At 53.9% G+C, this 24,377-nt stretch overlaps 1 protein-coding gene across 1 annotated transcript; it reads right to left on the reverse strand.

Annotated features, from left to right (window-relative positions):
- Positions 1-495: 495 nt before the first annotated feature.
- RPL28 (ribosomal protein L28) lies at positions 496-3,670 on the reverse strand. The gene is made up of 5 exons (XM_021552366.3): positions 3,554-3,670; positions 3,311-3,396; positions 2,176-2,299; positions 1,063-1,181; positions 496-615 (listed from the first exon to the last, which is right to left on the reverse strand). The coding sequence occupies exons 2-5, from the start codon at positions 3,389-3,391 to the stop codon at positions 526-528; spliced, it is 414 nt and encodes a 137-aa protein (XP_021408041.1). The 5' UTR covers positions 3,392-3,396; positions 3,554-3,670; the 3' UTR covers positions 496-525.
- Positions 3,671-24,377: the final 20,707 nt, after the last annotated feature.

A 24,377-nucleotide genomic window follows, 5' to 3' on the forward strand; every position in this document is an offset into this window, starting at 1 on the left:
AAATGGGGGAAATGTGAGGGGGGAAAAGGGCGGGAAATGTGAGGGGGGAAATGGGGGAATTATAACTGGAAAATGGAGGAAATGTGAGGGGAAAAAAGGTGGGAAATGTGAGGGGAAAAAAGGGAAATGTGAGGGGAGAAAACGAGTGGAATAAAAGGAGAAATATGGGGGAAATGTGAGGGGAAAAAAGGGCGGGAAACGTGAGGGGAAAAAAGAGCGGGAAATGTGAGGGGGGGAAAGAGTGGGAAATATGAGGGAGAAAAGGGAAATGTGAGGGGAGAAAAGAGCGGGAAATCTGAGGGGAAAAAGGGAAATGTGAGGGGGAAAAGACTGGAAAATGTGGGGGGAAAGGATGGTGGAAAGGGGGAAAAGTACCAGAAAATGTGAGGGGAAAAGGGTGGGAAAGGTGAGGGGAAAATGGGGAGAAACAGGTAAGAAAAGGTGAAAATACGGATACAACGGCGCCCTCCCCAAAATCAAGCACAGACTCTGGAAGCTGCTCAGACATTTTATTTCTGATGGAGCTCAGGGGGCCTTGGCCGCCCTCACCCTCTTCTTCCTCACCACCACGGGCTTCTGGCTGCGCAAAATGGCGCTGGCCCGGCGCAGGGCAGCCTGGAGGGGATAAAATTAACAGTTTAACACCCCAAAAATAAAAAATAAATCTGGGGATGGTGGGGGGCACACCCTAAATTATCCCTCTGAAGTCCCAGTGTATTTTTGGGGACCACCCAACCAGTTTTGGGGACCTATAACTCCCTCCAGGAGTTTTAAGCTTCTCCAAGATGATTTTAAATTCCCTCAGTATTTTTGGGTGTTTAGAACCCACTCCAATTTTGGGGACTGTCAGCTTGTCAAGCTCTGTGTCCTCTCTATTACACACCCACAAATTTTGGGGTAACCCCCAAATTTTTGCATCCTCCTCCTATAAGGCTTTCCACCCCCCAATTGCTTTCCCAGCCCGAATTCCGCAGCCTGGCCGCGTTTTTGGGGTTCTCCACAGCTTTGCGGACCCTCCCCGGATTTTGGGGACCCTCTCCCCGAATTTTGGGAGCCCCTCACCATGCGCAGGTCCCTCCTGTATCTGTTCTTGCTGATCAGGTGCCGGAGGCTGCGCAGGGACCCGCGGGCGTCGCGGCGGATCCGCACGCGCACGTACGACGAGGCCGGCTTGCGCTGCCCTGGGGGGGACAAAAAGTGGATTTTTGGGGGGGCTCCGAGGAGATTTGGGGTTCCGCTAAAGGGTAGTGAGGCGGGTTGTGGGGATTTGGGGGGTTCAAAGGGGGTTTGGGGGGGGTTCTAAGAAGATTCGGGGGGTTTAAAGGTGATTTGGGGGAATTCAAGGAGTTGGCAGAAGGGGATTTGGGGGGTTCAAAGGGGATTTGGGGGGTTAAAAGGGGATTTGAGGGGTTTAAAGGAGATTTGGGTGATTCAAAGGGGATTTGGGAGGGTTCAAAAGGGGATTTGAGGGGTTAAAAGGGGATTTGGGGGGATTTAAAGGAGATTTGGGGGGTTAAAAGGGGATTTGGGGGAATTTTAAGGGGATTTGAGGGGTTCAAAGGGGATTTGGGGGGTTCAAAAGGGGATTTGAGGGGTTAAAAGGGGATTTGGTGGAATTTAAAGGGGATTTGAGGGGTTCAAAGGGGATTTGGGGGGGTTCAAAAGGGGATTTCAGGGGTTTAAAGGGGATTTGGGGAATTTAAAGGGGATTTGGGGGGAATCCATGGGCGATTTGAGAGTTTTAGAGGGTATTTGAGGAGTTCAGAGGGGATTTGGGGGGGTTCAAAAGGGAATTTGAGGGGTTTGAAAGGCGATTTGAGGGGTTCAAAGAGGATTTAGGGGGGTTCAAAGGGGATTTGAGGGGTTCAAAGGGGATTTAGGGGGCTTTAAGGGGGATTTGGTGGGTTCAGACAGGATTTGAGAGGTTCAGAAGGGATTTAAGAAGGTCGGAGGAGATTTAGGGGTGTTTAAAGGGGTTCAAAAGGGGATTTAACGGACTTTAAAGAGGATTTGGGGGGGTTCCAAAGGGGATTTGAGCGGTTCAGAGGGGATTTAAGAAGTTTGGAGGAAATTTGGGGGGTTTAAACGGGGTTTGGGGGGGTTCAAAAGGAGATTTAGGGGGGTTCAGAGGGGGTTTGGGGGGGTTTCAGAGGGGATTGGGTGGGATTCACCCACCTGCACGTTTCTTGAGGACCACCACGATCCCTTTCCCGTCCGGTGCCGGCTCCACGCCCACGGTTTTGCGATGGATCAATCCATTGTAGCGGAAAGAGTTGCGAGCCTTGAGGTTGTTGGGCTCCTGGGGGGGTTTTGTGAGAGGGTTTTGGGGTGGCTTGGAAATTTTGGGGGGGGTCTGGAGAGGGGAAAAGGGTTTTGGAAGGGGTCATGAGATTTTGAGGGGGGTTGTTCAGGGGTTTTGTAGGGATTTAGGGGGGTTAAAGGGGGTTTTGAGGGGTTCAAAGGAGATTTGGGGGGTTAAAATGAGATTTGGGGGAGTTTAAAGAGGACTTGAGGGGGTTCAAAGGGGCTTTGGGGGGATTCAATGGGAATTTGGGGGGATCAAAGGGGGTTTAGGGGGGTTCAAATGGGATTTGGGGTGTTTAAAGGGGATTTGGGGGGATTCAAGGGGGATTTGAGGAATTCAGAGAGGATTTGGGGGGGGGTTTAAAGGGGATTTGAGGGGATCCAAGGGGGATTTGGGGGGTTCAAAGGGGACCCAAGGGGGTACGAAAGGGATTTGGGGGTGTTAAAATATTTAGGGGGGGTTCAATGTTGATTTGGGGGTGTTCAAAAGGGGATCTGGGGAGATCCAAAGGGGATTTGGGGGGGATCCAAGGAGAATTTGAGGGGTTCAGAGGGGATTTGGGGGTTTTCAAATATTTGGTGGGGGGATCAAAGGGAATTTGGGGGGGGTTTAATGGGGATTTGGGGGGTTTAATGGGGATTTGGGGGGGTTTAAAGGGGATTTGGGGGGGTTTAATGGGGATTTGAGGGGGTTCAAAGGGGATTTGGGAGGGTTTCAAATATTATGGGGTGGATCAAAGGGGATTTGGGGGGATCCAAGGGGAATTTGAGAGGTTACAAAGGGGATTTGGGAGAGTGTCTGGGGGTGTCCCCGACAATTCGCAGGGCACCCCAAAAATCAGGGAGGTTCTCAGGAGGCTGGGGAGAGAGACAGGGGTGGAATCCCGAGGGTTTGGGGGACCCCCTTTGTGTGTTAATGGGGATATATCGGGTGCTTAAATCTTTTTGTTTTTTGCGATTTTTGGGCTTTGAGGGACCCTAACCCCGCTCCCCTCCCCGCACTGACGGTGCTGTAGGTCTGGTTGTTCCTCTTCAGCAGGAAACTGGAGCAGTTCCTCACCACCATCCACTGCAAATGGGCCGACATGGCGCCTGCGGGGGACAGCCCAGGGGAGCCTCCTCAGCACCGCCGCCGCGCCTCACAGCCCGCTCCCCCGCACCCTCAGAGAGCCTCCCCGGGGTTAGCGAGCCCTCCCCGGGCACCCCCGAGCCCCCGCGGGCCGCCCCAAACCGGAGCCCCACGCCGCACCTCCGCTCCTTGCGGCCGCCGGAAACGGAAAGAGCGACGGGAGCTCCGGCGGCTCGCTAAGCCACGCCCACTTCCGGCAGTCTCCGCCCCCTCTTCGGCAGTCTCCGCTCCCTCTTCGGCAGTCTCCGCCCACTTCCGGCAGTCTCCGCCCCCTCTTCGGCAATCTCCGCCCACTTCCGGCAGTCTCCGCCCCCTCTTCGGCAATCTCCGCCCCCCTTCGGCAATCTCCGGCGCTGTTCGCCAAGCGCGGCATTCCTCCGCGGGTTTCCGGGTTCTTTCGGGATTTTCCGGCTCGCTTCGGCAATCTCCGCCGTCGGCCGGGAGCGGCGTTCGGGTCCTTTCGGCTCCGCGCGGGGTTTGCGGGAAAAAGGGGAGGGGGGAAAAGGGCGGGAAATGTGAGGGGGGGAAAAAATATGGGAAATGTGAGGGGGGAAAGGCGGGGGAAATGAGGGGAAAGGGTGAGAAAGGTGAGGGGAAAAGGGAGGGAAATGAGGGGAAATGGGTGGGAAATGTGAGGGGGAAAAATATGGGAAATGTGATGGGGAAAAGGGCGGGAAATGTGAGGGGGGGGAAAAAATATGGGAAATGTGAGGGGGGAAAGGCAGGGAAAATGAGGGGAAAGGGTGAGAAAGGTGAGGGGAAAAGGGAGGGAAATGAGGGGAATGGGTGGGAAATGTGAGGGGGAAAAATATGGGAAATGTGAGGGGGAAAAGGCGGGGAAAATGAGGGGAAAGGGTGAGAAAGGTGAGGGGAAAAGGGAGGGAAATGAGGGGAATGGGTGGGAAATGTGAGGGGGAAAAATGGGAAATGTGATGGGGGGAAAGGGTGGGAAATGTGAGGGGGAAAAAAAGCAGGAAAAATGAGGGAAAAGAGTGAAAAAGGTGAGGTAAAAAGGGAGGGAAATGAGGGGAAATGGGTTGGAAATGTGAGGGGGAAAATGAGTGGGAATGTGAGGGGAAAAATATGGGAAATGTGAGGGGGGAAAAGGCGGGGAAAATGAAGGAAAAGGGTGAAAAATATGAGGTAAAAAGGGCGGGAAATGAGGGGAAATGGGTTGGAAATGTGAGGGGGAAAATGGGAAATGTGAGGGGAAAAAAAGCAGGAAAAATGAGGGAAAATGGTGAAAAAGGTGAGGTAAAAAGGGTGGGAAATGTGAGGGGAAAAATATGGAAAAGAGGAAAAATGGGTGGGAAATGTGAGGGGGAAAGGGTGGGAAATGTGAGGGGAAAGAAAGCAGGAAAAATGAGGGGAAAGGGTGAGAAAGGTGAGGGGAAATGGGTGGGAAACGTGAGGGGAAAAATATGGGAAATGTGAGGGGGAAAAAGCAGGAAAAATGAGGGAAAAGGGTGAGAAAGGTGAGGGGAAACGGGTGGGAAATTAGGGGAAATGGGTTGGAAATGTGAGGGGGGAAATGAGTGGGAATGTGAGGGGAAAAAAAAGGGAAATGTGAGGGGAAAAAAGCAGGAAAAATGAGGGGAAAGAGTGAGAAAGGTGAGGTAAAAAGGATGGGAAATGTGAGGGGGAAAAAGGTGGGAAACGTGAGGGGAGAAAAGGGTGGGAAATATGAGGGGAAAAAATGGGAAATGTGAGGGGAAAAGAGTGAGAAAGGTGAGGGGAAATGGGCAGGAAATGAGGGGAAATGGGTGGGAAATGTGAAGGGGAAAAAAATGGGAAACGTGAGGGGAAAAAGCAGGAAAAATGAGGGGAAAGAGTGAGAAAGGTGAGGGGAAATGGGCGGGAAACGTGAAGGGGAAAAAGATGGGAAACGTGAGGGGAAAAAATGGGAAACGTGAGGGGGAAAAAGCAGGAAAAATGAGGGAAAAGAGTGAGAAAGGTGAGGGGAAAAGGGTGGGAAATGTGAGGGGAAAAATATGGAAAATGTGAGGGGGGGAAAAGGGCGGGAAATGTGAGGGGGGAAAATAATGGGAAGTCTAAAGGAAAAAAGAGAGGAAATGTGAGGGAAAAAAGATTGGGAAATGTGAGGGGAAGAAGGGAAATAAATGTGAGGGGAGAAAAGAGCAGGAAAACGTGAGGGGTCCCACCTGGAGCAGCCCTTGCAGGTGAGTTTTTACCTGAGAGGTTTTTTGGGGGAATTTGGGCAATTCCCAGGGAGTTTATGGGGGGATTGTGAGCTTTTCCCACGACAATCGGGTGGTACTGGGAGCTGCGCTGGGTTTTACTGGTTTGTACTGGGCGGTTTGGGGTTGTATTGGGTTGTACTGGTTTGTACTGGGTTATTTCGGGTTATATTGGGTTGTACTGGGCTATTTGGGGTTCTATTTGGGGTTATACTGGTTTGTACTGGGCGATTTGGGGTTGTACTGGTTTGTACTGGTTTGTACTGGGCGATTTGGGGTTGTACTGGGTTGTACTGGTTTGTACTGGTTTGTACTGGGCTATACTGGTTTGTACTGGGTTATTTCGGGTTATATTGGGTTGTACTGGTTTGTACTGGGCAATTTGGGGTTATACTGGTTTGTACTGGGCGATTTGGGGTTGTACTGGTTTGTACTGGTTTGTACTGGGTTATTTCGGGTTATATTGGGTTGTACTGGGCTATTTGGGGTTATATTTGGGGTTATACTGGTTTGTACTGGTTTGTACTGGGCGATTTGGGGTTGTACTGGGTTGTACTGGGTTGTACTGGTTTGTACTGGGCTGTAGTGGTTTGTACTGGGTTATTTCGGGTTATATTGGGTTGTACTGGGTTATTTGGGGTTATATTTGGGGTTATACTGGTTTGTACTGGTTTGTACTGGGCGATTTGGGGTTGTACTGGGTTGTACTGGGTTGTACTGGTTTGTACTGGGCTGTAGTGGTTTGTACTGGGTTATTTCGGGTTATATTGGGTTGTACTGGGCTATTTGGGGTTCTATTTGGGGTTATACTGGTTTGTACTGGGCGATTTGGGGTTATACTGGTTTGTACTGGTTTGTACTGGGCAATTTGGGGTTGTACTGGGTTGTACTGGTTTGTACTCGGCTATACTGGTTTGTACTGGGGTATACTGGTTTCTACTGGGTTATTTTGGGTTATGTTTGGGGTTATACTGGTCTAGCCTGGGTTATACTGATTTAATCCAGGTTATACCAGGTTGTATTTAGTTATACTGGTTTATACTGGTTTGTACTGGAGTAATTTGGCGTTATATTTGGGGTTGTACTGCGCTATACTGGTTTGTACTGGGTTATACTGGTTTAGACTGGGCTATACTGTTTTATTCCAGGTTATACCAGGTTGTATTTAGTTATACTGGTTTATACTGGTTTATACTGGGGTAATTTGGGGTTATATTTGGGGTTCTACTGGGCTATACTGGTTTGTACTGGGTTATACTGGTTTAGACTGCGTTATACTGATTTAACCCAGGTTATACCAGGTTGTATTTAGTTATACTGGTTTATACTGGTTTATACTGGTTTATACTGGTTTATACTGGGTTATTTGGGGTTATATTTGGGGTTGTACTGCGCTATACTGGTTTATACTGGGTTATACTGGTTTAGACTGGGCTATACTGGTTTAATCCAGGTTATACCAGGTTGTATTTAGTTATACTGGTTTATACTGGTTTATACTGGGTTATTTGGGGTTATATTTGGGGTTGTACTGCGCTATACTGGTTTAGACTGGGTTATACTGGTTTAGACTGGGCTATACTGGTTTAATCCAGGTTATACCAGGTTGTATTTAGTTATACTGGTTTATACTGGTTTGTACTGGGTTATTTGGGGTTATATTTGGGGTTCTACTGGGCTATACTGGTTTGTACTGGGTTATACTGGTTTAGACTGGGGTATACTGTTTTATTCCAGGTTATACCAGGTTGTATTTAGTTATACTGGTTTATACTGGTTTATACTGGGTTATTTGGGGTTGTACTGCGCTATACTGGTTTGTACTGGGTTATACTGGTTTAGACTGGGCTATACTAGGTTGTATTTAGTTATACTGGTTTATACTGGTTTATACTGGGTTATTTGGGGTTATATTTGGGGTTCTACTGTGCTATACTGGTTTGTACTGGGTTATACTGGTTTAGACTGGGTTATACTGATTTAATCCAGGTTATACCAGGCTGTATTTAGTTATACTGGTTTATACTGGTTTATACTGGGCCCGTGAGAACCGGATGCCCTTCCCCCCCCCAGGTGGGTGGGGGGGTCCCGTGGGAACCTGGCCCCTCCCCCCCACCCTTCCTGTTGTTTTTGGGGTGCAGGAAATGGGGGGGGAGGGGTGAGACCTTAAAAACTGCCGGGGTTGGGGGGAAAAAAAACAGCATTTATGGGACCAGGTGAGAGGGGACCCCGAAAATGAAAAAACCCCAAAATTTGGGACACCAAAAATGGGAAAACCCCAAAATTTGGGACACCAAAAATGGGAAAACCCCAAAATTTGGAACCGCAAAAACGAGAAAAACCCAAAATTTGGGACACAAAAATGAGAAAAACCCAAAAATAGGGAACCTTAAAAATGATAAAAAATCCAAAATCTGGGACACCAAAAATGAGAAAACCCCAAAATAGGGAACCTTAAAAATGAGGAAACCCCAAAATTTGGGACACCAAAAATGGGAAAACCCCAAAATTTGGGACACCAAGAATGGGAAAACCCCAAAATTTGGGACACCAAAAATGGGAAAACCCCAAAATTTGGAACCACAAAAACGAGAAAAACTCAAAATTTGGGACACCAAAAATGAGAAAAAATCCAAAATCTGGGACACCAAAAATGAGAAAACCCCAAAATTTGGGACCTCAAAAGTGAGAAAACCCCAAAATTTGGGACACCAAAAATGAGAAAAAATCCAAAATTTGGGACACCAAAAATGAGGAAACCCCAAAATTTGGGACACCAAAAATGGGAAAACCCCAAAATTTGGGACACCAAAAATGAGAAAAAATCCAAAATCTGGGACACCAAAAGTGAGAAAAGCCCAAAATTTGGGACACCAAAAGTGAGAAAAGCCCAAAATTTGGGACACCAAAAATGAGAAAAAATCCAAAATCTGGGACACCAAAAGTGAGAAAAGCCCAAAATTTGGGACACCAAAAATGAGAAAACCCCAAAATTTGGAACCGCAAAAATGAGAAAAGCCCAAAATTTGGGACACCAAAAATGAGAAAAAATCCAAAATCTGGGACACCAAAAATGAGAAAACCCCAAAATTTGGAACCTCAAAAATGAGAAAACCCCAAAATTTGGGACACCAAAAATGAGAAAAAATCCAAAATCTGGGACACCAAAAATGAGAAAACCCCAAAATTTGGAACCTCAAAAATGAGAAAAGCCCAAAATTTGGGACACCAAAAGTGAGAAAAGCCCAAAATTTGGGACACCAAAAATGAGAAAAAATCCAAAATTTGGGACACCAAAAATGAGAAAAGCCCAAAATTTGGGACACCAAAAATGAGAAAAAATCCAAAATCTGGGACACCAAAAATGAGAAAAGCCCAAAATTTGGGACACCAAAAGTGAGAAAAGCCCAAAATTTGGGACACCAAAAATGAGAAAAAATCCAAAATTTGGGACACCAAAAATGAGAAAAAATCCAAAATCTGGGACACCAAAAATGAGAAAAAATCCAAAATCTGGGACCTCAAAAATGAGAAAACTCCAAATTTGGGACACCAAAAATGAGAAAAAATCCAAAATCTGGGACACCAAAAATGAGAAAAGCCCAAAATTTGGGACACCAAAAATGAGAAAAAATCCAAAATCTGGGACACCAAAAATGAGAAAACCCCAAAATTTGGAACCTCAAAAATGAGAAAAGCCCAAAATTTGGGACACCAAAAATGAGAAAAAATCCAAAATTTGGGACACCAAAAATGGGAAAACCCCAAAATTTGGGACACCAAAAATGAGAAAACCCCAAAATTTGGAACCTCAAAAATGAGAAAACCCCAAAATTTGGAACCTCAAAAGTGAGAAAACCCCAAAATTTGGAACCGCAAAAACGAGAAAACCCCAAAAATAGGGAACCGCAAAAATGATAAAAAATCCAAAATCTGGGACACCAAAAATGAGAAAAAATCCAAAATTTGGGACACCAAAAATGGGAAAACCCCAAAATTTGGGACACCAAAAATGAGAAAACCCCAAAATTTGGGACACCAAAAATGAGAAAAAATCCAAAATTTGGGACACCAAAAATGGGAAAACCCCAAAATTTGGGACACCAAAAATGAGAAAACCCCAAAATTTGGGACACCAAAAATGAGAAAAAATCCAAAATTTGGGACACCAAAAATGGGAAAACCCCAAAATTTGGGACACCAAAAATGAGAAAACCCCAAAATTTGGGACACCAAAAATGAGAAAAAATCCAAAATCTGGGACACCAAAAATGAGAAAAAATCCAAAATCTGGGACACCAAAAATGAGAAAAGCCCAAAATTTGGGACACCAAAAGTGAGAAAAGCCCAAAATTTGGGACACCAAAAATGAGAAAAGCCCAAAATTTGGGACACCAAAAATGAGAAAAAATCCAAAATCTGGGACACCAAAAATGAGAAAACCCCAAAATTTGGGACACCAAAAATGAGAAAAAATCCAAAATCTGGGACACCAAAAATGAGAAAACCCCAAAATTTGGAACCTCAAAAATGAGAAAAGCCCAAAATTTGGGACACCAAAAGTGAGAAAAGCCCAAAATTTGGGACACCAAAAATGAGAAAAAATCCAAAATTTGGGACACCAAAAATGAGAAAAGCCCAAAATTTGGGACACCAAAAATGAGAAAAAATCCAAAATTTGGGACACCAAAAATGGGAAAACCCCAAAATTTGGGACACCAAAAATGAGAAAACCCCAAAATTTGGGACACCAAAAATGAGAAAAAATCCAAAATCTGGGACACCAAAAATGAGAAAAGCCCAAAATTTGGGACACCAAAAGTGAGAAAAGCCCAAAATTTGGGACACCAAAAATGAGAAAAGCCCAAAATTTGGGACACCAAAAATGAGAAAAAATCCAAAATTTGGGACACCAAAAATGAGAAAAGCCCAAAATTTGGGACACCAAAAATGAGAAAAAATCCAAAATCTGGGACACCAAAAATGAGAAAAAATCCAAAATCTGGGACCTCAAAAATGAGAAAACTCCAAATTTTGGGACACCAAAAGGGTGTTTGGGGTCCCAATTTTGGGGGTGTTTGGGGTCCCGATTTTGGGGTGTTTGGGGTCCCGATTTTGGGGTGTTTGGGGTCCCGATTTTGGGGGTGTTTGGGGTCCCGATTTTGGGGTGTTTAAGGGTTTTTGGGGTCCCAATTTTGGGGGTGTTTGGGGTCCCGATTTTAGGTCCGATTTGGGAGTGTTTGGGGTCCCAGTTTGGGGGTGTCTGGGGGGTTTGGGGGTCCCAGTTTGGGGTGTCTGGGGGGTTTGGGGGTCCCAGTTTAGGGGTCCCAGTTTGGGGGTGTTTAGGGTCCCAATTTTGGGAGTGTTTGGGGTCCTGATTTGGGGGTTTGGGGGTCCCAGTTTGGGGTCCCGATTTTGGGGTGTTTAAGGGTGTTTGGGGTCCCAATTTGGCGTCCTGATTTGGGGGTGTCTGGGGGGTTTGGGGGTCCCAGTTTGGGGGTGTCTGAGGGGTTTGGGGGTCCCAGTTTAGGGGTGTTTGGGGTCCCAGTTTGGGGGTGTCTGAGGGGTTTGGGGGTCCCAGTTTAGGGGTGTTTGGGGTCCCAGTTTGGGGGTGTCTGGTGGGTTTGGGGGTCCCAGTTTGGGGTCCCAGTTTGGGGATTTTGGGGTGTTCAGGGTCTCGATTTGGGGTCCTGGTCGGGGGTCCCAGTTTGGGGTCCCGATTTGAGGGTCCCGATTTGGGGTCCCGATTTGGGGGTCCCAGTTTGGGGTCCCGATTTGGGGGTCCCGATTTGGGGTCCCGATTTGGGGGTCCCAGTTTGGGGTCCCGATTTGGGGTCCCGATTTGGGGGTCCCAGTTTGGGGGGTCCCGATTTGGGGGTCCCGATTTGGGGTCCCGATTTGGGGGTCCCGGTTTGGGGTCCCGATTTGGGGTCCCGATTTGAGGTCCCAGTTTGGGGGTCCCGATTTGGGGGTCCCAGTTTGGGGTCCCGATTTGGGGGTCCCGATTTGGGGTCCCGATTTGGGGTCCCGATTTGGGGTCCTGATTTGGGGGTCCCGGTTTGGGGTCCCGATTTGGGGTCCTGGTTGGGGGTCCCGATTTGAGGGTCCCGATTTGGGGTCCCAGTTTGGGGTCCCGGTTTGGGGGGTCCCGATTTGGGGTCCCAGTTTGGGGTCCCGGTTTGGGGTCCCGATTTGGGGGTCCCGGTTTGGGGGTCCCGGTTTGGGGTCCCGGTTTGGGGTCCCGATTTGGGGTCCCAGTTTGGGGTCCCAGTTTGGGGTCCCGATTTGGGGGTCCCGATTTGGGGGTCCCAGTTTGGGGTCCCAGTTTGGGGTCCCGATTTGGGGGTCCCGATTTGGGGTCCCAGTCGGGGGGTCCCGGTTTGGGGGTCGGTCCCCCCCGCGCCCCCCGCCCTCTCCCAACCCCGGTACCGGTGTCACTGTCACCGCCCCGGTGCGGGGGATGGGGGGGGCGGGCGGCAGCACCCGCGGCGGGACCCCCGTGGGGACACCCCGGTGTCACCCGCGGTGTCACCCGCGGTGTCACCCCCCGTGGGGACACCCCGGTGTCACCCGCGGTGTCACCCGCGGTGTCACCCACCTTGGGGACACCCCGGTGTCACCCGCGGTGTCACCCCCCGTGGGGACACCCCGGTGTCACCCCCAGTGTCACCCGCGGTGTCACCCACCCATTGGGACACCCCGGTGCCACCCCCGGTGTCACCCCCGGTGTCACCCACCTTGGGGACACCCCGGTGTCACCCCCAGTGACACCCACCTTGGGGACACCCCGGTGTCACCCCCAGTGACACCCACCCGTGGGGACACCCCGGTGTCACCCGCGGTGTCACCCCCCGGTGTCACCCACCCATTGGGACACCCCGGTGTCACCCCCGGTGTCACCCCCATGTCACCCACCTTGGGGACACCCCGGTGCCACCCCCGGTGTCAACCACCTTGGGGACACCCCGGTGCCACCTACCTTGGGGACACCCCGGTGTCACCCCCAGTGTCACCCACCATGGGGACACCCCGGTGTCACCCACCTTGGGGACACCCCGGTGTCAGCCCCCGTGGGGACACCCCGGTGTCACCCCCAGTGTCACCCCCAGTGTCACCCACCCATTGGGACACCCCGGTGTCACCCCCCGGTGTCACCCACCCGTGGGGACACCCCGGTGTCACCCCCCCGGTGTCACCCCCCGTGGGGACACCCCGGTGTCGTCACCCCCGGTGTCACCCCCGGTGTCACCCACCCATGGGGACACCCCGGTGTCACCCCCAGTGTCACCCACCTTGGGGACACCCCGGTGTCACCCCCCGTGGGGACACCCCGGTGTCACCCCCAGTGCCCCCTGATGTCCCCCCAATGTGCCCAATGTCCCCCCAGTGACCCCAAATGTCCCCCAGTGTCCCCAATGCCCCCCCAATGTCCCCCCAAATGTCCCCCCAATGTCCCCAAAATCCCCCCCAGTGTCCCCCCAATGTCCCCCAGTGTCCCCAAATGTCCCCCCAAAATGTGCCCAATGCCCCCCAGTGTCCCCCCAGTGCCCCCAATCCCCCCCAAAATGTCCCCCAATGCCCCCCAGTGACCCCAAATGTCCCCCAATGTCCCCAATGCCCCCCCAAAATGTCCCCCCAATGTCCCCCCAAAATGTCCCCAAATGTCCCCAGTGCCCCCCCAGTGCCCCCAATGTCCCCAATGTCCCCCCAGTGCCCCCCCGACCCTCCCCCCAAATTTGGGCCGCGCCTTTTGGGGCCCCCCTCACTTTTCGGGGGGGGCTCCCGTAAAATTTTGGGTGGCCTCCATAAATTTGGGGGAATTCCTCATTAATTTTAGGGTGTCCCTATTAATTAGTGGGATTCCCATAAATTTAGGGGGTCCCCATTAATTTCAGGGCGTTCCCATTAATTTTGGGAGGGGTCCCCATTAATTATGGGTGATCCCCATTAATTTTAGGGTGTCCCTATTAATTAGGGGGTCCCCATTAATTTCAGGGCGTTCCCATTAATTTTGGGAGGGGTCCCCATTAATTATGGGTGATCCCCATTCATTTTAGGGTGTTCCCACTAATTTTGGGGTGTCCCCATTAATTTTAGGGTGTCCCCATCAATTTGGGAGGATTCCCATAAATTTGGGGACAGTCTCCATAAATTTGGGACATCCCCATTAATTTTGGGGGACTCCCATAAATTTTGGGGTGCTCCCATAAATTTGGGAGGATTCCCATAAATTTGGGGTGGCCTCCATAAATTTGGGACGTCCCCATTAATTTTGGGGGACTCCCATTAATTTTGGGAGATTCCCATAAATTTGGGGGCGGCCTCCATAAATTCGGGGGGCTCCCCATTAATTTTGGGGGATTCCCATTAATTTTGGGGGACTCCCATTAATTTTGGGAGGATTCCCATAAATTTGGGGGTGGCCTCCATAAATTCGGGGGGGCTCCCCATTAATTTTGGGAGGGGGTTAATTTTAGAGTGCTCCCATGAATTTTTGGGGACTCCCATAAATTTTGGGGTGCTCCCATAAATTTTGGGGGATTCCCTAAAATGAGCGTGTTCCCCGTTAATTTTAGGGTGTTCCCACAAATTTTGGGGCGTATCCCAGATTTTTTGGGGGGGTCCCCTGGTGGTTTTGGTGTTTTTTTTTTTTGGGGGGGGGGGGTTTCCCCTCGCTGGCCCCTCCCCTGGTGGGGGAGGGCCGGGGGGAGGGGCAGGGGGAGGGGTCGCTCCCTCCTCCTCCTCCTCCGCATCCTCGGCCTCGGGGGGACCCCCAGACTCCCGGAGCCCCCCCAAAAAAACCCCCCAAAATTGGGGTGACCCCTCCCCATCGAAACCGCGGACCCCCCCCCCCCAAAATCCTCGGGGTGCTCCCCCCCCCGGGAGGGGAATGGTTTGATCCGGCGGCAGCTCCAAGGTGAGGGGGGGGAGGGGAGGGGGGAGGGGCTGGGGGGGTCCCTCCCCCTCCCCCTCCCCTCCCCCCCCCCAAAATCGACCCTGGTGGGGTGGGGGAGGGGCGGATCGATCCCCCCCCCGGGGCTGGGGTGGGGGAGGGGCAGAGCATCCTTTGGGGGGGGGAGGGGAAGGTTTTGGGGTGGGGGAGGGATGGGATTTGGGGGGGCCTCGATTTCCTAGGGGGGTCCCGGGTGGGTTTGGGGGGGAATTTGGGGGTCCCGGTGGATTTGGGGGGTCCCGGGTGGATTTGGGGGGGGAATTTGGGGGTCCCGGGTGGGTTTGGGGGTGGAATTTGGGGGTCCCGGTGGATTTGGGGAACCCTGGGTGGATTTAGGGTTGGTTTTAGGGGGTCCCGGTGGATTTGGGGGGTTCCGGGTGGGTTTGGGGGTGGAATTTGGGGGTCCCGACTATATTTTGGGGTGGAATTTGGGGGTCACGATGGATTTGGGGGGTCCTGGGTGGATTTAGGTTTGGTTTTAGGGGGTCCCGGTGGATTTGGGGTGGAATTTGGGGGTCCCAATGGATTTGGGGGGTCCTGATGGATATTGGGCATTCCCGATGGATTTTGGGCTGGAATTTGGGGGGTCCCGATGGTTTTAGGAGGTTCCCGATGGATTTTGGGGGTGGAATTTGGGGGTCCCGATGGATTTGAGGGTTCCCGGTGGATTTTGGGGGTGGAATTCGGGGTTCCGGGTGGATTTGGGGGTGTCCCAGTGGATTTTGGGGTGAATTTTGGGGTGAATTTGGGGGCTCTTGATGGATTTGAGGTCCCCAATGGATTTTGGGGTGAATTTTGTGTTCCCCAATGGATTTTGGGGTGAATTTTGGGGTTCAGGCTGGATTTCGGGGCTGGAATTCGGGGTGTCCCCCCAGATTTGGGGTCCCCGATAGATTTTGGGGTTCCCAATGGATTTTGGGCTGGATTTGGGGTGTCCCCAATGGATTTTGGGGTGAATTTTGTGTTCCCCAATGGATTTTGGGGTGAATTTTGGGATTCAGGCTGGATTTCGGGGCTGGAATTCGGGGTGTCCCCCCAGATTTGGGGTCCCCGATAGATTTTGGGGTTCCCAATGGATTTTGGGCTGGATTTGGGGTGTCCCCAATGGATTTTGGGGTGAATTTTGTGTTCCCCAATGGATTTTGGGGTGAATTTTGGGATTCAGGCTGGATTTCGGGGCTGGAATTCGGGGTGTCCCCCCAGATTTGGGGTCCCCGATAGATTTTGGGGTTCCCAATGGATTTTGGGCTGGATTTGGGGTGTCCCCAATGGATTTTTGGGGTGAATTTTGAGTCCCCAATGGATTTGTGTTCCCCAATGGATTTTGGGGTGAATTTTGGGGTTCGGGCTGGATTTCGGAGCTGAAATTCGGGGTGTCCCCCCAGATTTGGGGGTGCTCATTTTTGGGGTCCCCCCCAGATGGCGGAGGCGGCCGTGATCGGCGTTTTTGGGGGGTCCCTGGGGGCTCCGGGGGGGTCCCCCCCGGGCCCGGGGCCGCTGCGACACCTGAGCCGGGGGGTGCTGAGCTCGGGCCGGAGGCGCCTGCGCGGATTTGGGGTACGCACCCCGAAATTTGGGGAGGGGACCCCGAAATTGGGGAGGGGGAGTCTGAAATTGGGGTATGGGACCCCGAAATTGGGGTATGGGACCCCGAAATTGGGGTATGGGACCCCGAAATTGGGGAGGGGACCCCGAAATTGGGGTATGGGACCTCGAAATTGGGGAGGGGACCCCGAAATTGGGGAGGGGACCTCGAAATTGGGGAGGGGGAGGCTGAAATTGGGGTGTGGGACCCCGAAATTGGGGAGGGGACCCCGAAATTGGGGAGGGGACCCCGAAATTGGGGAGGGGGAGGCTGAAATTGGGGAGGGGGAGGCTGAAATTGGGGTATGGGACCCCAAAATTGGGGAGGGGACCCCGAAATTGGGGAGGGGACCCCGAAATTGGGGAGGGGGAGGCTGAAATTGGGGAGGGGGAGCCTGAAATTGGGGTACGCACCCCGAAATTTGGGTATGGGGAGCCTGAAATTGGGGTATGGGACCCCGAAATTGGGGAGGGGGACCCCGAAATTGGGGAGGGGACCCCGAAATTGGGGAGGGGGACCCTGAAATTGGGGAGGGGGACCCCGAAATTGGGGAGGGGACCCCGAAATTGGGGAGGGGGAGCCCGAAATTGGGGTATGGGACCCCGAAATTGGGGAGGGGACCCCGAAATTGGGGAGGGGACCCCGAAATTGGGGAGGGGGAGCCCGAAATTGGGGAGGGGGAGGCTGAAATTGGGGTATGGGACCCCGAAATTGGGGAGGGGTAGCCTGAAATTGGGGAGGGGGAGCCTGAAATTGGGGTGTGGGACCTCGAAATTGGGGAGGGGGAGGCTGAAATTGGGGAGGGGACCCCGAAATTGGGGAGGGGGAGCCCGAAATTGGGGTATGGGACCCTGAAATTGGGGAGGGGACCCCGAAATTGGGGAGGGGGAGGCTGAAATTGGGGAGGGGACCCCGAAATTGGGGAGGGGGAGCCCGAAATTGGGGAGGGGACCCCGAAATTGGGGAGGGGACCCTGAAATTGGGGAGGGGGAGCCTGAAATTGGGGAGGGGGAGTCTGAAATTTGGGGAGGGGACCCCGAAATTGGGGAGGGGGACCCCGAAATTGGGGTATGGGACGCCGAAATTGGGGAGGGGGAGCCTGAAATTGGGGAGGGGGAGCCTGAAATTGGGGAGGGGGAGGCTGAAATTGGGGAGGGGGACCCCGAAATTGGGGTATGGGACCCCGAAATTGGGGAGGGGGAGCCTGAAATTGGGGAATAGGACCTCAAAATTGGGGTATGGGACCCCGAATTTGGGGAGGGGACCCCGAAATTGGGGAGGGGGACCCCGAAATTGGGGAGGGGGAGCCTGAAATTGGGGAGGGGACCCCGAAATTGGGGAGGGGGAGCCTGAAATTGGGGTACGCACCCCGAAATTGGGGAGGGGGACCCTGAAATTGGGGAGGGGGACCCCAAAATATGGGGGGGGGAACCACGAAATTGGGGAGGGGACCCCGAAATTGGGGAGGGGGAGCCTGAAACTGGGGAGGGGGAGTCTGAAATTGGGGTATGGGATGCCGAAATTGGGGTACGCACCCCGAAATTTGGGGAGGGGGAGGCTGAAATTGGGGAGGGGGAGCCCGAAATTGGGGAGGGGGACCCCGAAATTGGGGTATGGCACCCCAAAAGTGGGGAGGAGACCCCCAAAGCGGCGTGGAGGAGCCTGAAATTGGGGAGGGGGCAGCTGGAAATGGGTCCAGGGCCCCCAAATTTGGGCTGGTTTTGGGGGGATTTTGGTGATTTTTGGGACTCGGGGTGGATTTTTGGGGGTCCCGGGATGGATTTTGGGGGTTTTGGGGGTTTTTTGGGCTGGATTTTGGTGATTTTGGGGGTTTTTTGGGGTGGATTTTGGGGTTTTTTTGGGGTGGATTTTGGGGGTTTTGGGGTTTTTTGGGTTGGATTTTGGTGATTTTTGCTGATTTTTGGGGTGGATTTTGGGGTTTTTTTGGGGTGGATTTTGGGGGTTTTGGGGTTTTTTGGGGTGGATTTTGGGGGTTTTTGGGATCCCAGGATGGATTTTGGGGTCCGATGGGATTTTGGGGTGCCGATGGGATATTTTGGGGTTCCAGACTCACCCCGCGGGACCCCGGACCTGCCTGTTTTTGGGGTGGATTTTGCTGATTTTTGGGGTGGATTTTGGGGTTTTTTGGGGTGGATTTTGGGGGTTTTTGGGGTGGATTTTGGGGGTTTTTGGGATCTCAGGATGGATTTTGGGGTCCGATGGGATTTTGGGGTGCCGATGGGATATTTTGGGGTTCCAGACTCACCCCGCGGGACCCCGGACCTGCCTGTTTTTGGGGGTGGATTTTGGTGATTTTTGGGTTGGATTTTGGTGATTTTGGTGGTTTTTTGGGGTGGATTTTGGGGGTTTTTGGGATCTCAGGATGGATTTTGGGGTCCGATGGGATTTTGGGGTGCCGATGGGATATTTTGGGGTTCCAGACTCACCCCGCAGGACCCCGGACCTGCCTGTTTTTGGGGGGGATTTTGGTGATTTTTGGGGTGGATTTTGGTGATTTTGGGGGTTTTTTGGGGTGGATTTTGGGGGTTTTTGGGATCTCAGGATGGATTTTGGGGTCCGATGGGATTTTGGGGTGCCGATGGGATATTTTGGGGTTCCAGACTCACCCCGCGGGACCCCGGACCTGGCTGTTTTTGGGGTGGATTTTGGTGATTTTTGCTGATTTTTGGGATGGATTTTGGGGGTTTTTTGGGGTGGATTTTGGGGGTTTTTGGGATCTCAGGATGAATTTTGGGGTGCCGATGTGATTTTGGGGTGCCGATGGGATATTTTGGGGTTCCAGACTCACCCCGCGGGACCCCGGACCTGCCTGTTTTTGGGGTGGATTTTGGTGATTTTTGGGGTGGATTTTGGTGATTTTTGCTGATTTTTGGGGTGGATTTTGGGGTTTTTTTGGGATCTCAGGATGGATTTTGGGGTCCGATGGGATTTTGGGGTGCCGATGGGATATTTTGGGGTTCCAGACTCACCCCGCGGGACCCCGGACCTGCCTGTTTTTGGGGTGGATTTTGGTGATTTTGGGGGTTTTTTGGGGTGGATTTTGGGGGTTTTTTGGGGTGGATTTTGGGGTTTTTTGGGGTGGATTTTGGGGGATTTTTGGGATCTCAGGATGGATTTTGGGGTCCGATGGGATTTTGGGGTGCCGATGGGATATTTTGGGGTTCCAGACTCACCCCGCGGGACCCTGGACCTGCCTGTTTTTGGGGTGGATTTTGGTGATTTTGGGGGTTTTTTGGGGTGGATTTTGGGGTTTTTTTGGGGTGGATTTTGGGGGTTTTTGGGATCTCAGGATGGATTTTGGGGTCCGATGTGATTTTGGGGTGCCGATGGGATATTTTGGGGTTCCAGACTCACCCCACGGACCCCGGACCTGGCTGTTTTTGGATGGATTTTGGTGATTTTTGCTGATTTTTGGGGTGGATTTTGGGGGTTTTTTTGGGTGGATTTTGGGGATTTTTGGGATCTCAGGATGGATTTTGGGGTCCGATGGGATTTTGGGGTGCCGATGGGATATTTTGGGGTTCCAGACTCACCCCGCGGGACCCCGGACCTGCCTGTTTTTGGGGGTGGATTTTGGTGATTTTTGGGTTGGATTTTGGTGATTTTGGGGGTTTTTTGGGGTGGATTTTGGGGGTTTTTGGGATGTCAGGATGGATTTTGGGGTCCGATGGGATTTTGGGGTGCCGATGGGATATTTTGGGGTTCCAGACTCACCCCGCGGGACCCCGGACCTGCCTGTTTTTGGGGTGGATTTTGGTGGTTTTGGGGTTTTTTGGGGTGGATTTTGGGGTTTTTTGGGATCTCAGGATGGATTTTGGGGTCCGATGGGATTTTGGGGTGCCGATGGGATATTTTGGGGTTCCAGACTCACCCCGCGGGACCCCGGACCTGGCTGTTTTTGGGGGGGCCGTGGGGGTCTGCGAGGCCGCCGGACTCGACCCCTCCCTGGGGCTGGTGGGGGCCCTGGCCGGGGGCTGCCCCACAGGTAAGGGGGACCCCCAAATTTGGGGAGGGGGCACCCCAAAATTCCCCAAATTCCTGGAGTGGGGGGGGGGGGGGCACCAAAATTGGGGTGATCGGGTGGGATTTTGGGGTCTTGGGGGGTTTTTTTGGGGTGGATTTTTGGGGGGTCCCAAAGTGGCTTTTGGGGGTCTCGGGGAGGGATTTTTGGGGTCCCAGGGTGGATTTTTGGGGTCCCTGGGTGGGTTTTGGGGTTTTTGGGGTCCCTGGTTCCATTTTTGGGGTCCCTGGTTCCATTTTTGGGGTCCCTGGGTGCATTTTTGGGGTCTCTCACCCCGTTTCCAGCCCCCTGATTCCGGGGGGGCTGCGGGACCCCCGGCCCTGCTGCTCTTCTCCTCTCCCGGGGTGGATTTTGGGATGGATTTTTGGGAGTTTTGGGGTGGATTTTGGGGGTTTTTGGGGTCCCTGGTTCCATTTTTGGGGTCCCTGGTTCCATTTTTGGGGTCCCTGGTTCCATTTTTGGGGTCCCTGACCCGTTTCCAGCCCCCTGATTCCGGGGGGGCTGCGGGACCCCCTGGCCCTGCTGCTCTTCTCCTCTCCCAGGGTGGATTTTGGGATGGATTTTTGGGAGTTTTGGGGGTGGATTTTGGGGGTTTTTGGGGTCCCTGGTTCCATTTTGGGTACCAGGGTGCATTTTTGGGGTCCCTCACCCCATTTCCAGCCCCCTGATTCCGGGGGGTCTGCGGGACCCCCTGGCCCTGCTGCTCTTCTCTCCCAGGGTGGATTTTGGGCTGGATTTTTGGGGTTTTTGGGAATTCTGGGGTGGATTTTTGGGGTTTTTGGGGTCCCTGGTTCCATTTTTGGGGTGCCTCACCCCGTTTCAGCCCCCTGATTCCGGGGGGGCTGCGGGACCCCCTGGCCCTGCTGCTCTTCTCCTCTCCCGGGGTGGATTTTGGGCTGGATTTTTGGTGTTTTTAGGGATTCTGGGGTGGGTTTTTGGGGGTTTTTGGGGTCCCTGGTTCCATTTTTGGGGTCCCTGGTTCCATTTTTGGGGTCCATGGTTGCATTTTTGGGGTCCCTGACCCTGTTTCCAGCCCCCTGATTCCGGGGGGCTGCGGGACCCCCTGGCCCTGCTGCTCTTCTCCTCTCCCAGGGGTGGATTTTGGGATGGATTTTTGGGAGTTTTGGGGTGGATTTTGGGGTTTTTGGGGTCCCTGGTTCCATTTTTGGGGTCCCTGGGTGCATTTTTGGGGTCCCTGGTTCCATTTTTGGGGTCCCTGACCCCGTTTCCAGCTCCCTGATTCCGGGGGGGCTGCGGGACCCCCTGGCCCTGCTGCTCTTCTCCTCTCCTGGGGTGGATTTTGGGATGGATTTTTGGGGTTTTTGGGATTCTGGGGTGGGTTTTTGGGGTTTTTGGGTCCCTGGTTCCATTTTGGGGTCCCTGGGTGCATTTTTGGGGTCCCTCACCCCATTTCCAGCCCCTGATTCCGGGGGGCTGCGGGACCCCCTGGCCCTGCTGCTCTTCTCCTCTCCCGGGGTGGATTTTGGGGTGGATTTTTGGGGTTTTTGGGAATTCTGGAGTGGGTTTTTGGGGGTTTTTGGGGTCCCTGGTTCCATTTTGGGGTCCCTGGTTCCATATTTGGGGTCCCTGGGTGCATTTTTGGGGTGCCTGACCCCATTTCCAGCCCCCTGATTCCGGGGGGGCTGCGGGACCCCCTGGCCCTGCTGCTCTTTTCCTCTCCCGGGGTGGATTTTGGGATGGATTTTTTGGGAGTTTTGGGGTGGATTTTTGGGGTTTTTGGGGTCCCTGGTTCCATTTTTGGGGTCCCTGGTTCCATTTTTGGGTCCCTGGGTGCATTTTTGGGGTCCCTGACCCCGTTTCCAGCCCCCTGATTCCGGGGGGGCTGCGGGACCCCCTGGCCCTGCTGCTCTTCTCTCCCAGGGTGGATTTTGGGCTGGATTTTTGGTGTTTTTGGGATTCTGGGGTGGGTTTTTGGGGGTTTTTGGGGTCCCTGGTTCCATTTTTGGGGTCCCTGGGTGCATTTTTGGGTGCCTGACCCCATTTCCAGCCCCCTGATTCCGGGGGGGCTGCGGGACCCCCTGGCCCTGCTGCTCTTCTCCTCTCCTGGGGTGGATTTTGGGGTGGATTTTTGGGGTTTTTGGGATTCTGGGGTGGGTTTTTGAGGATTTTGGGGTCCCTGGTTCCATTTTTGGGGTCCCTGGGTGCATTTTTGGGGTGCCTCACCCCATTTCCAGCCCCCTGATTCCGGGGGGGCTGCGGGACCCCCTGGCCCTGCTGCTCTTCTCCTCTCCCGGGGTGGATTTCGGGATGGATTTTTGGGGTTTTTGGGGATTCTGGGGTGGGTTTTGGGGTTTTTGGGGTCCCTGGTTCCATTTTTGGGGTCCCTGACCCCGTTTCCAGCCCCCTGATTCCGGGGGGGCTGCGGGACCCCCTGGCCCTGCTGCTCTTCTCCTCGGGGCTCTGGCTGCTGCTGGGGCTGATCCTGCGCCTGGGGCTGCGTTTGCTCCTGGGGGGCACCGGGGGGGTCCTGGCCGGGCCCGGACCCCCCCCCCGCATCTGGGTGGTAGGTGGGGGTCCCTGGGGGGGATTTGGGGGTCTCTGGGGGGGATTTGGGGGTCCCTGAGGGGGGTTTGGAGGTTCCTTCGTGGGGTTTGGGGGTCCCTGGGGGGTATTTGGGGGTCACTGGGGGGGATTTGGGGTCACTGGGGGGATTTTGGGGGTCCTGGGGGGTTTGGGGGTCCCTGGGGGGGTTTGGGGGGTCCTGGGGGGATTTGGGGGTTCCTGTGGTGGGGTTTGGGGGTCCTGGGTGGGATTTTGAGGATCCCTCGGGTGGGTTTGGGGGTCTCTGGGGGGGATTTGGGGGTCCTGGGGGGGTTTTGGGGTCCCTGGGGGGGATTTTGGGGTCACTGAGGGGGGTTTGGGGGTTCCTTCGTGGGGTTTGGGGCCCCTGGGGAGGATTTGGGGGGGTCACTGGGGGGATTTTGGGGGGGCCTGGGGGGGATTTGGGGGTCTCTGGGGGGGATTTGGGGGTCACTGGGGGATTTTCGGGGTCCCTGGGGGGGTTTGGGGGTCCTGGGTAGGATTTTGAGGATCCCTCGGGTGGGTTTGTGGGGTCCCTGGGGTGGGTTTGGGGTCCCTGGGGTGGGTTTGGGGGTCCCTGGGGGAATTTTCGGGGTCCCTGGGGGGATTTTGGGGGTCCTGGGGGATTTTGGGGGGGCCTGGGGGGGATTTGGGGGTCACTGGGGGGATTTTGGGGGTCCTGGGGGGGATTTTGGGGGTCCTGGGGGATTTTTGGGGGTCCCTGGGGGGGATTTGGGGGGTCACTGGGGGGATTTGGGGGGTCACTGGGGGATTTGGGGTCCTGGGGGGATTTGGGGGTCTCTGGGGGGGATTTTGGGGGTCCTGGGGGGTTTGGGGGTCCCTGGGGGGATTTGGGGGGTCACTGGGGGGATTTTGGGGGGCCTGGAGGGGATTTGGGGGTCCTGGGTGGGATTTTGAGGATCCCTCGGGTGGGTTTGGGGGGTCCCTGGGGTGGGTTTGGGGTCTCTGAGGGGGGTTTGGGATCCCTGGGGGGATTTGGGGGGTCCCTGGGGGGGATTTGGGGGTCCCTGGGGGGATTTTGGGGGTCTCTGGGGGGGATTTGGGGGTTCCTGGGGGGGATTTGGGGGTCTCTGGGGGGATTTGGGGGTCCCTGGGGGGTTTGGATGTTCCTTCGTGGGGTTTGGGGGTCCCTGGGGGGATTTTGGGGGTCCTGGGGGGGTTTGGGGGGTCCCTGGGGGGATTTTGGGGGTCCTGGGGGGGTTTGGGGGGTCCCTGGGGGGATTTTGGGGGGTCCCTGGGGATTTTGGGGGTCCCTGAGGAGGATATGGAGGTCCCTGAGGGGGGTTTGGGGGTTCCTTCGTGGGGTTTGGGGGTCCCTGGGGGCATTTTGGGGGTCTCTGGGGGATTTGGGGGGTCACTGGGGGGATTTTGGGGGTCTCTGGGGGGATTTGGGGGTCTCTGGGGGGGATTTGGGGGTCACTGGGGGGATTTTGGGGTCCCTGGGGGATTTGAGGATCCCTCGGGTGGGTTTGGGTCTCTGAGGGGGGTTTGGGGTCCCTGGGGGGGATTTGGGTGGTCCCTGGGGGGATTTGGGGGTTCCTTCGTGGGGTTTGGGGGTCCCTGGGGGGATTTGGGGGGACCCTGGGGGGTTTGGGGGGTCCTGG

The sequence above is a fragment of the Lonchura striata genome, chromosome 38 (assembly GCF_046129695.1).
Source record: "Lonchura striata isolate bLonStr1 chromosome 38, bLonStr1.mat, whole genome shotgun sequence".
Taxonomy (NCBI): domain Eukaryota; kingdom Metazoa; phylum Chordata; class Aves; order Passeriformes; family Estrildidae; genus Lonchura; species Lonchura striata.

What these genes read in the sequence shown, in the direction of transcription:
- RPL28 (XM_021552366.3), bottom strand. Translation starts at nt 3,391, where the DNA reads ATGTCGGCCCATTTGCAGTGGATGGTGGTGAGGAACTGCTCCAGTTTC. An exon ending in ACAACCAGACCTACAGCACC is followed by an intron (nt 2,300 to 3,310) that starts GTCAGTGCGGGG and finishes AAACCCCCCCAG; the next exon opens with GAGCCCAACAACCTCAAGGC. An exon ending in ACAGGAGGGACCTGCGCATG is followed by an intron (nt 616 to 1,062) that starts GTGAGGGGCTCC and finishes TATCCCCTCCAG; the next exon opens with GCTGCCCTGCGCCGGGCCAG.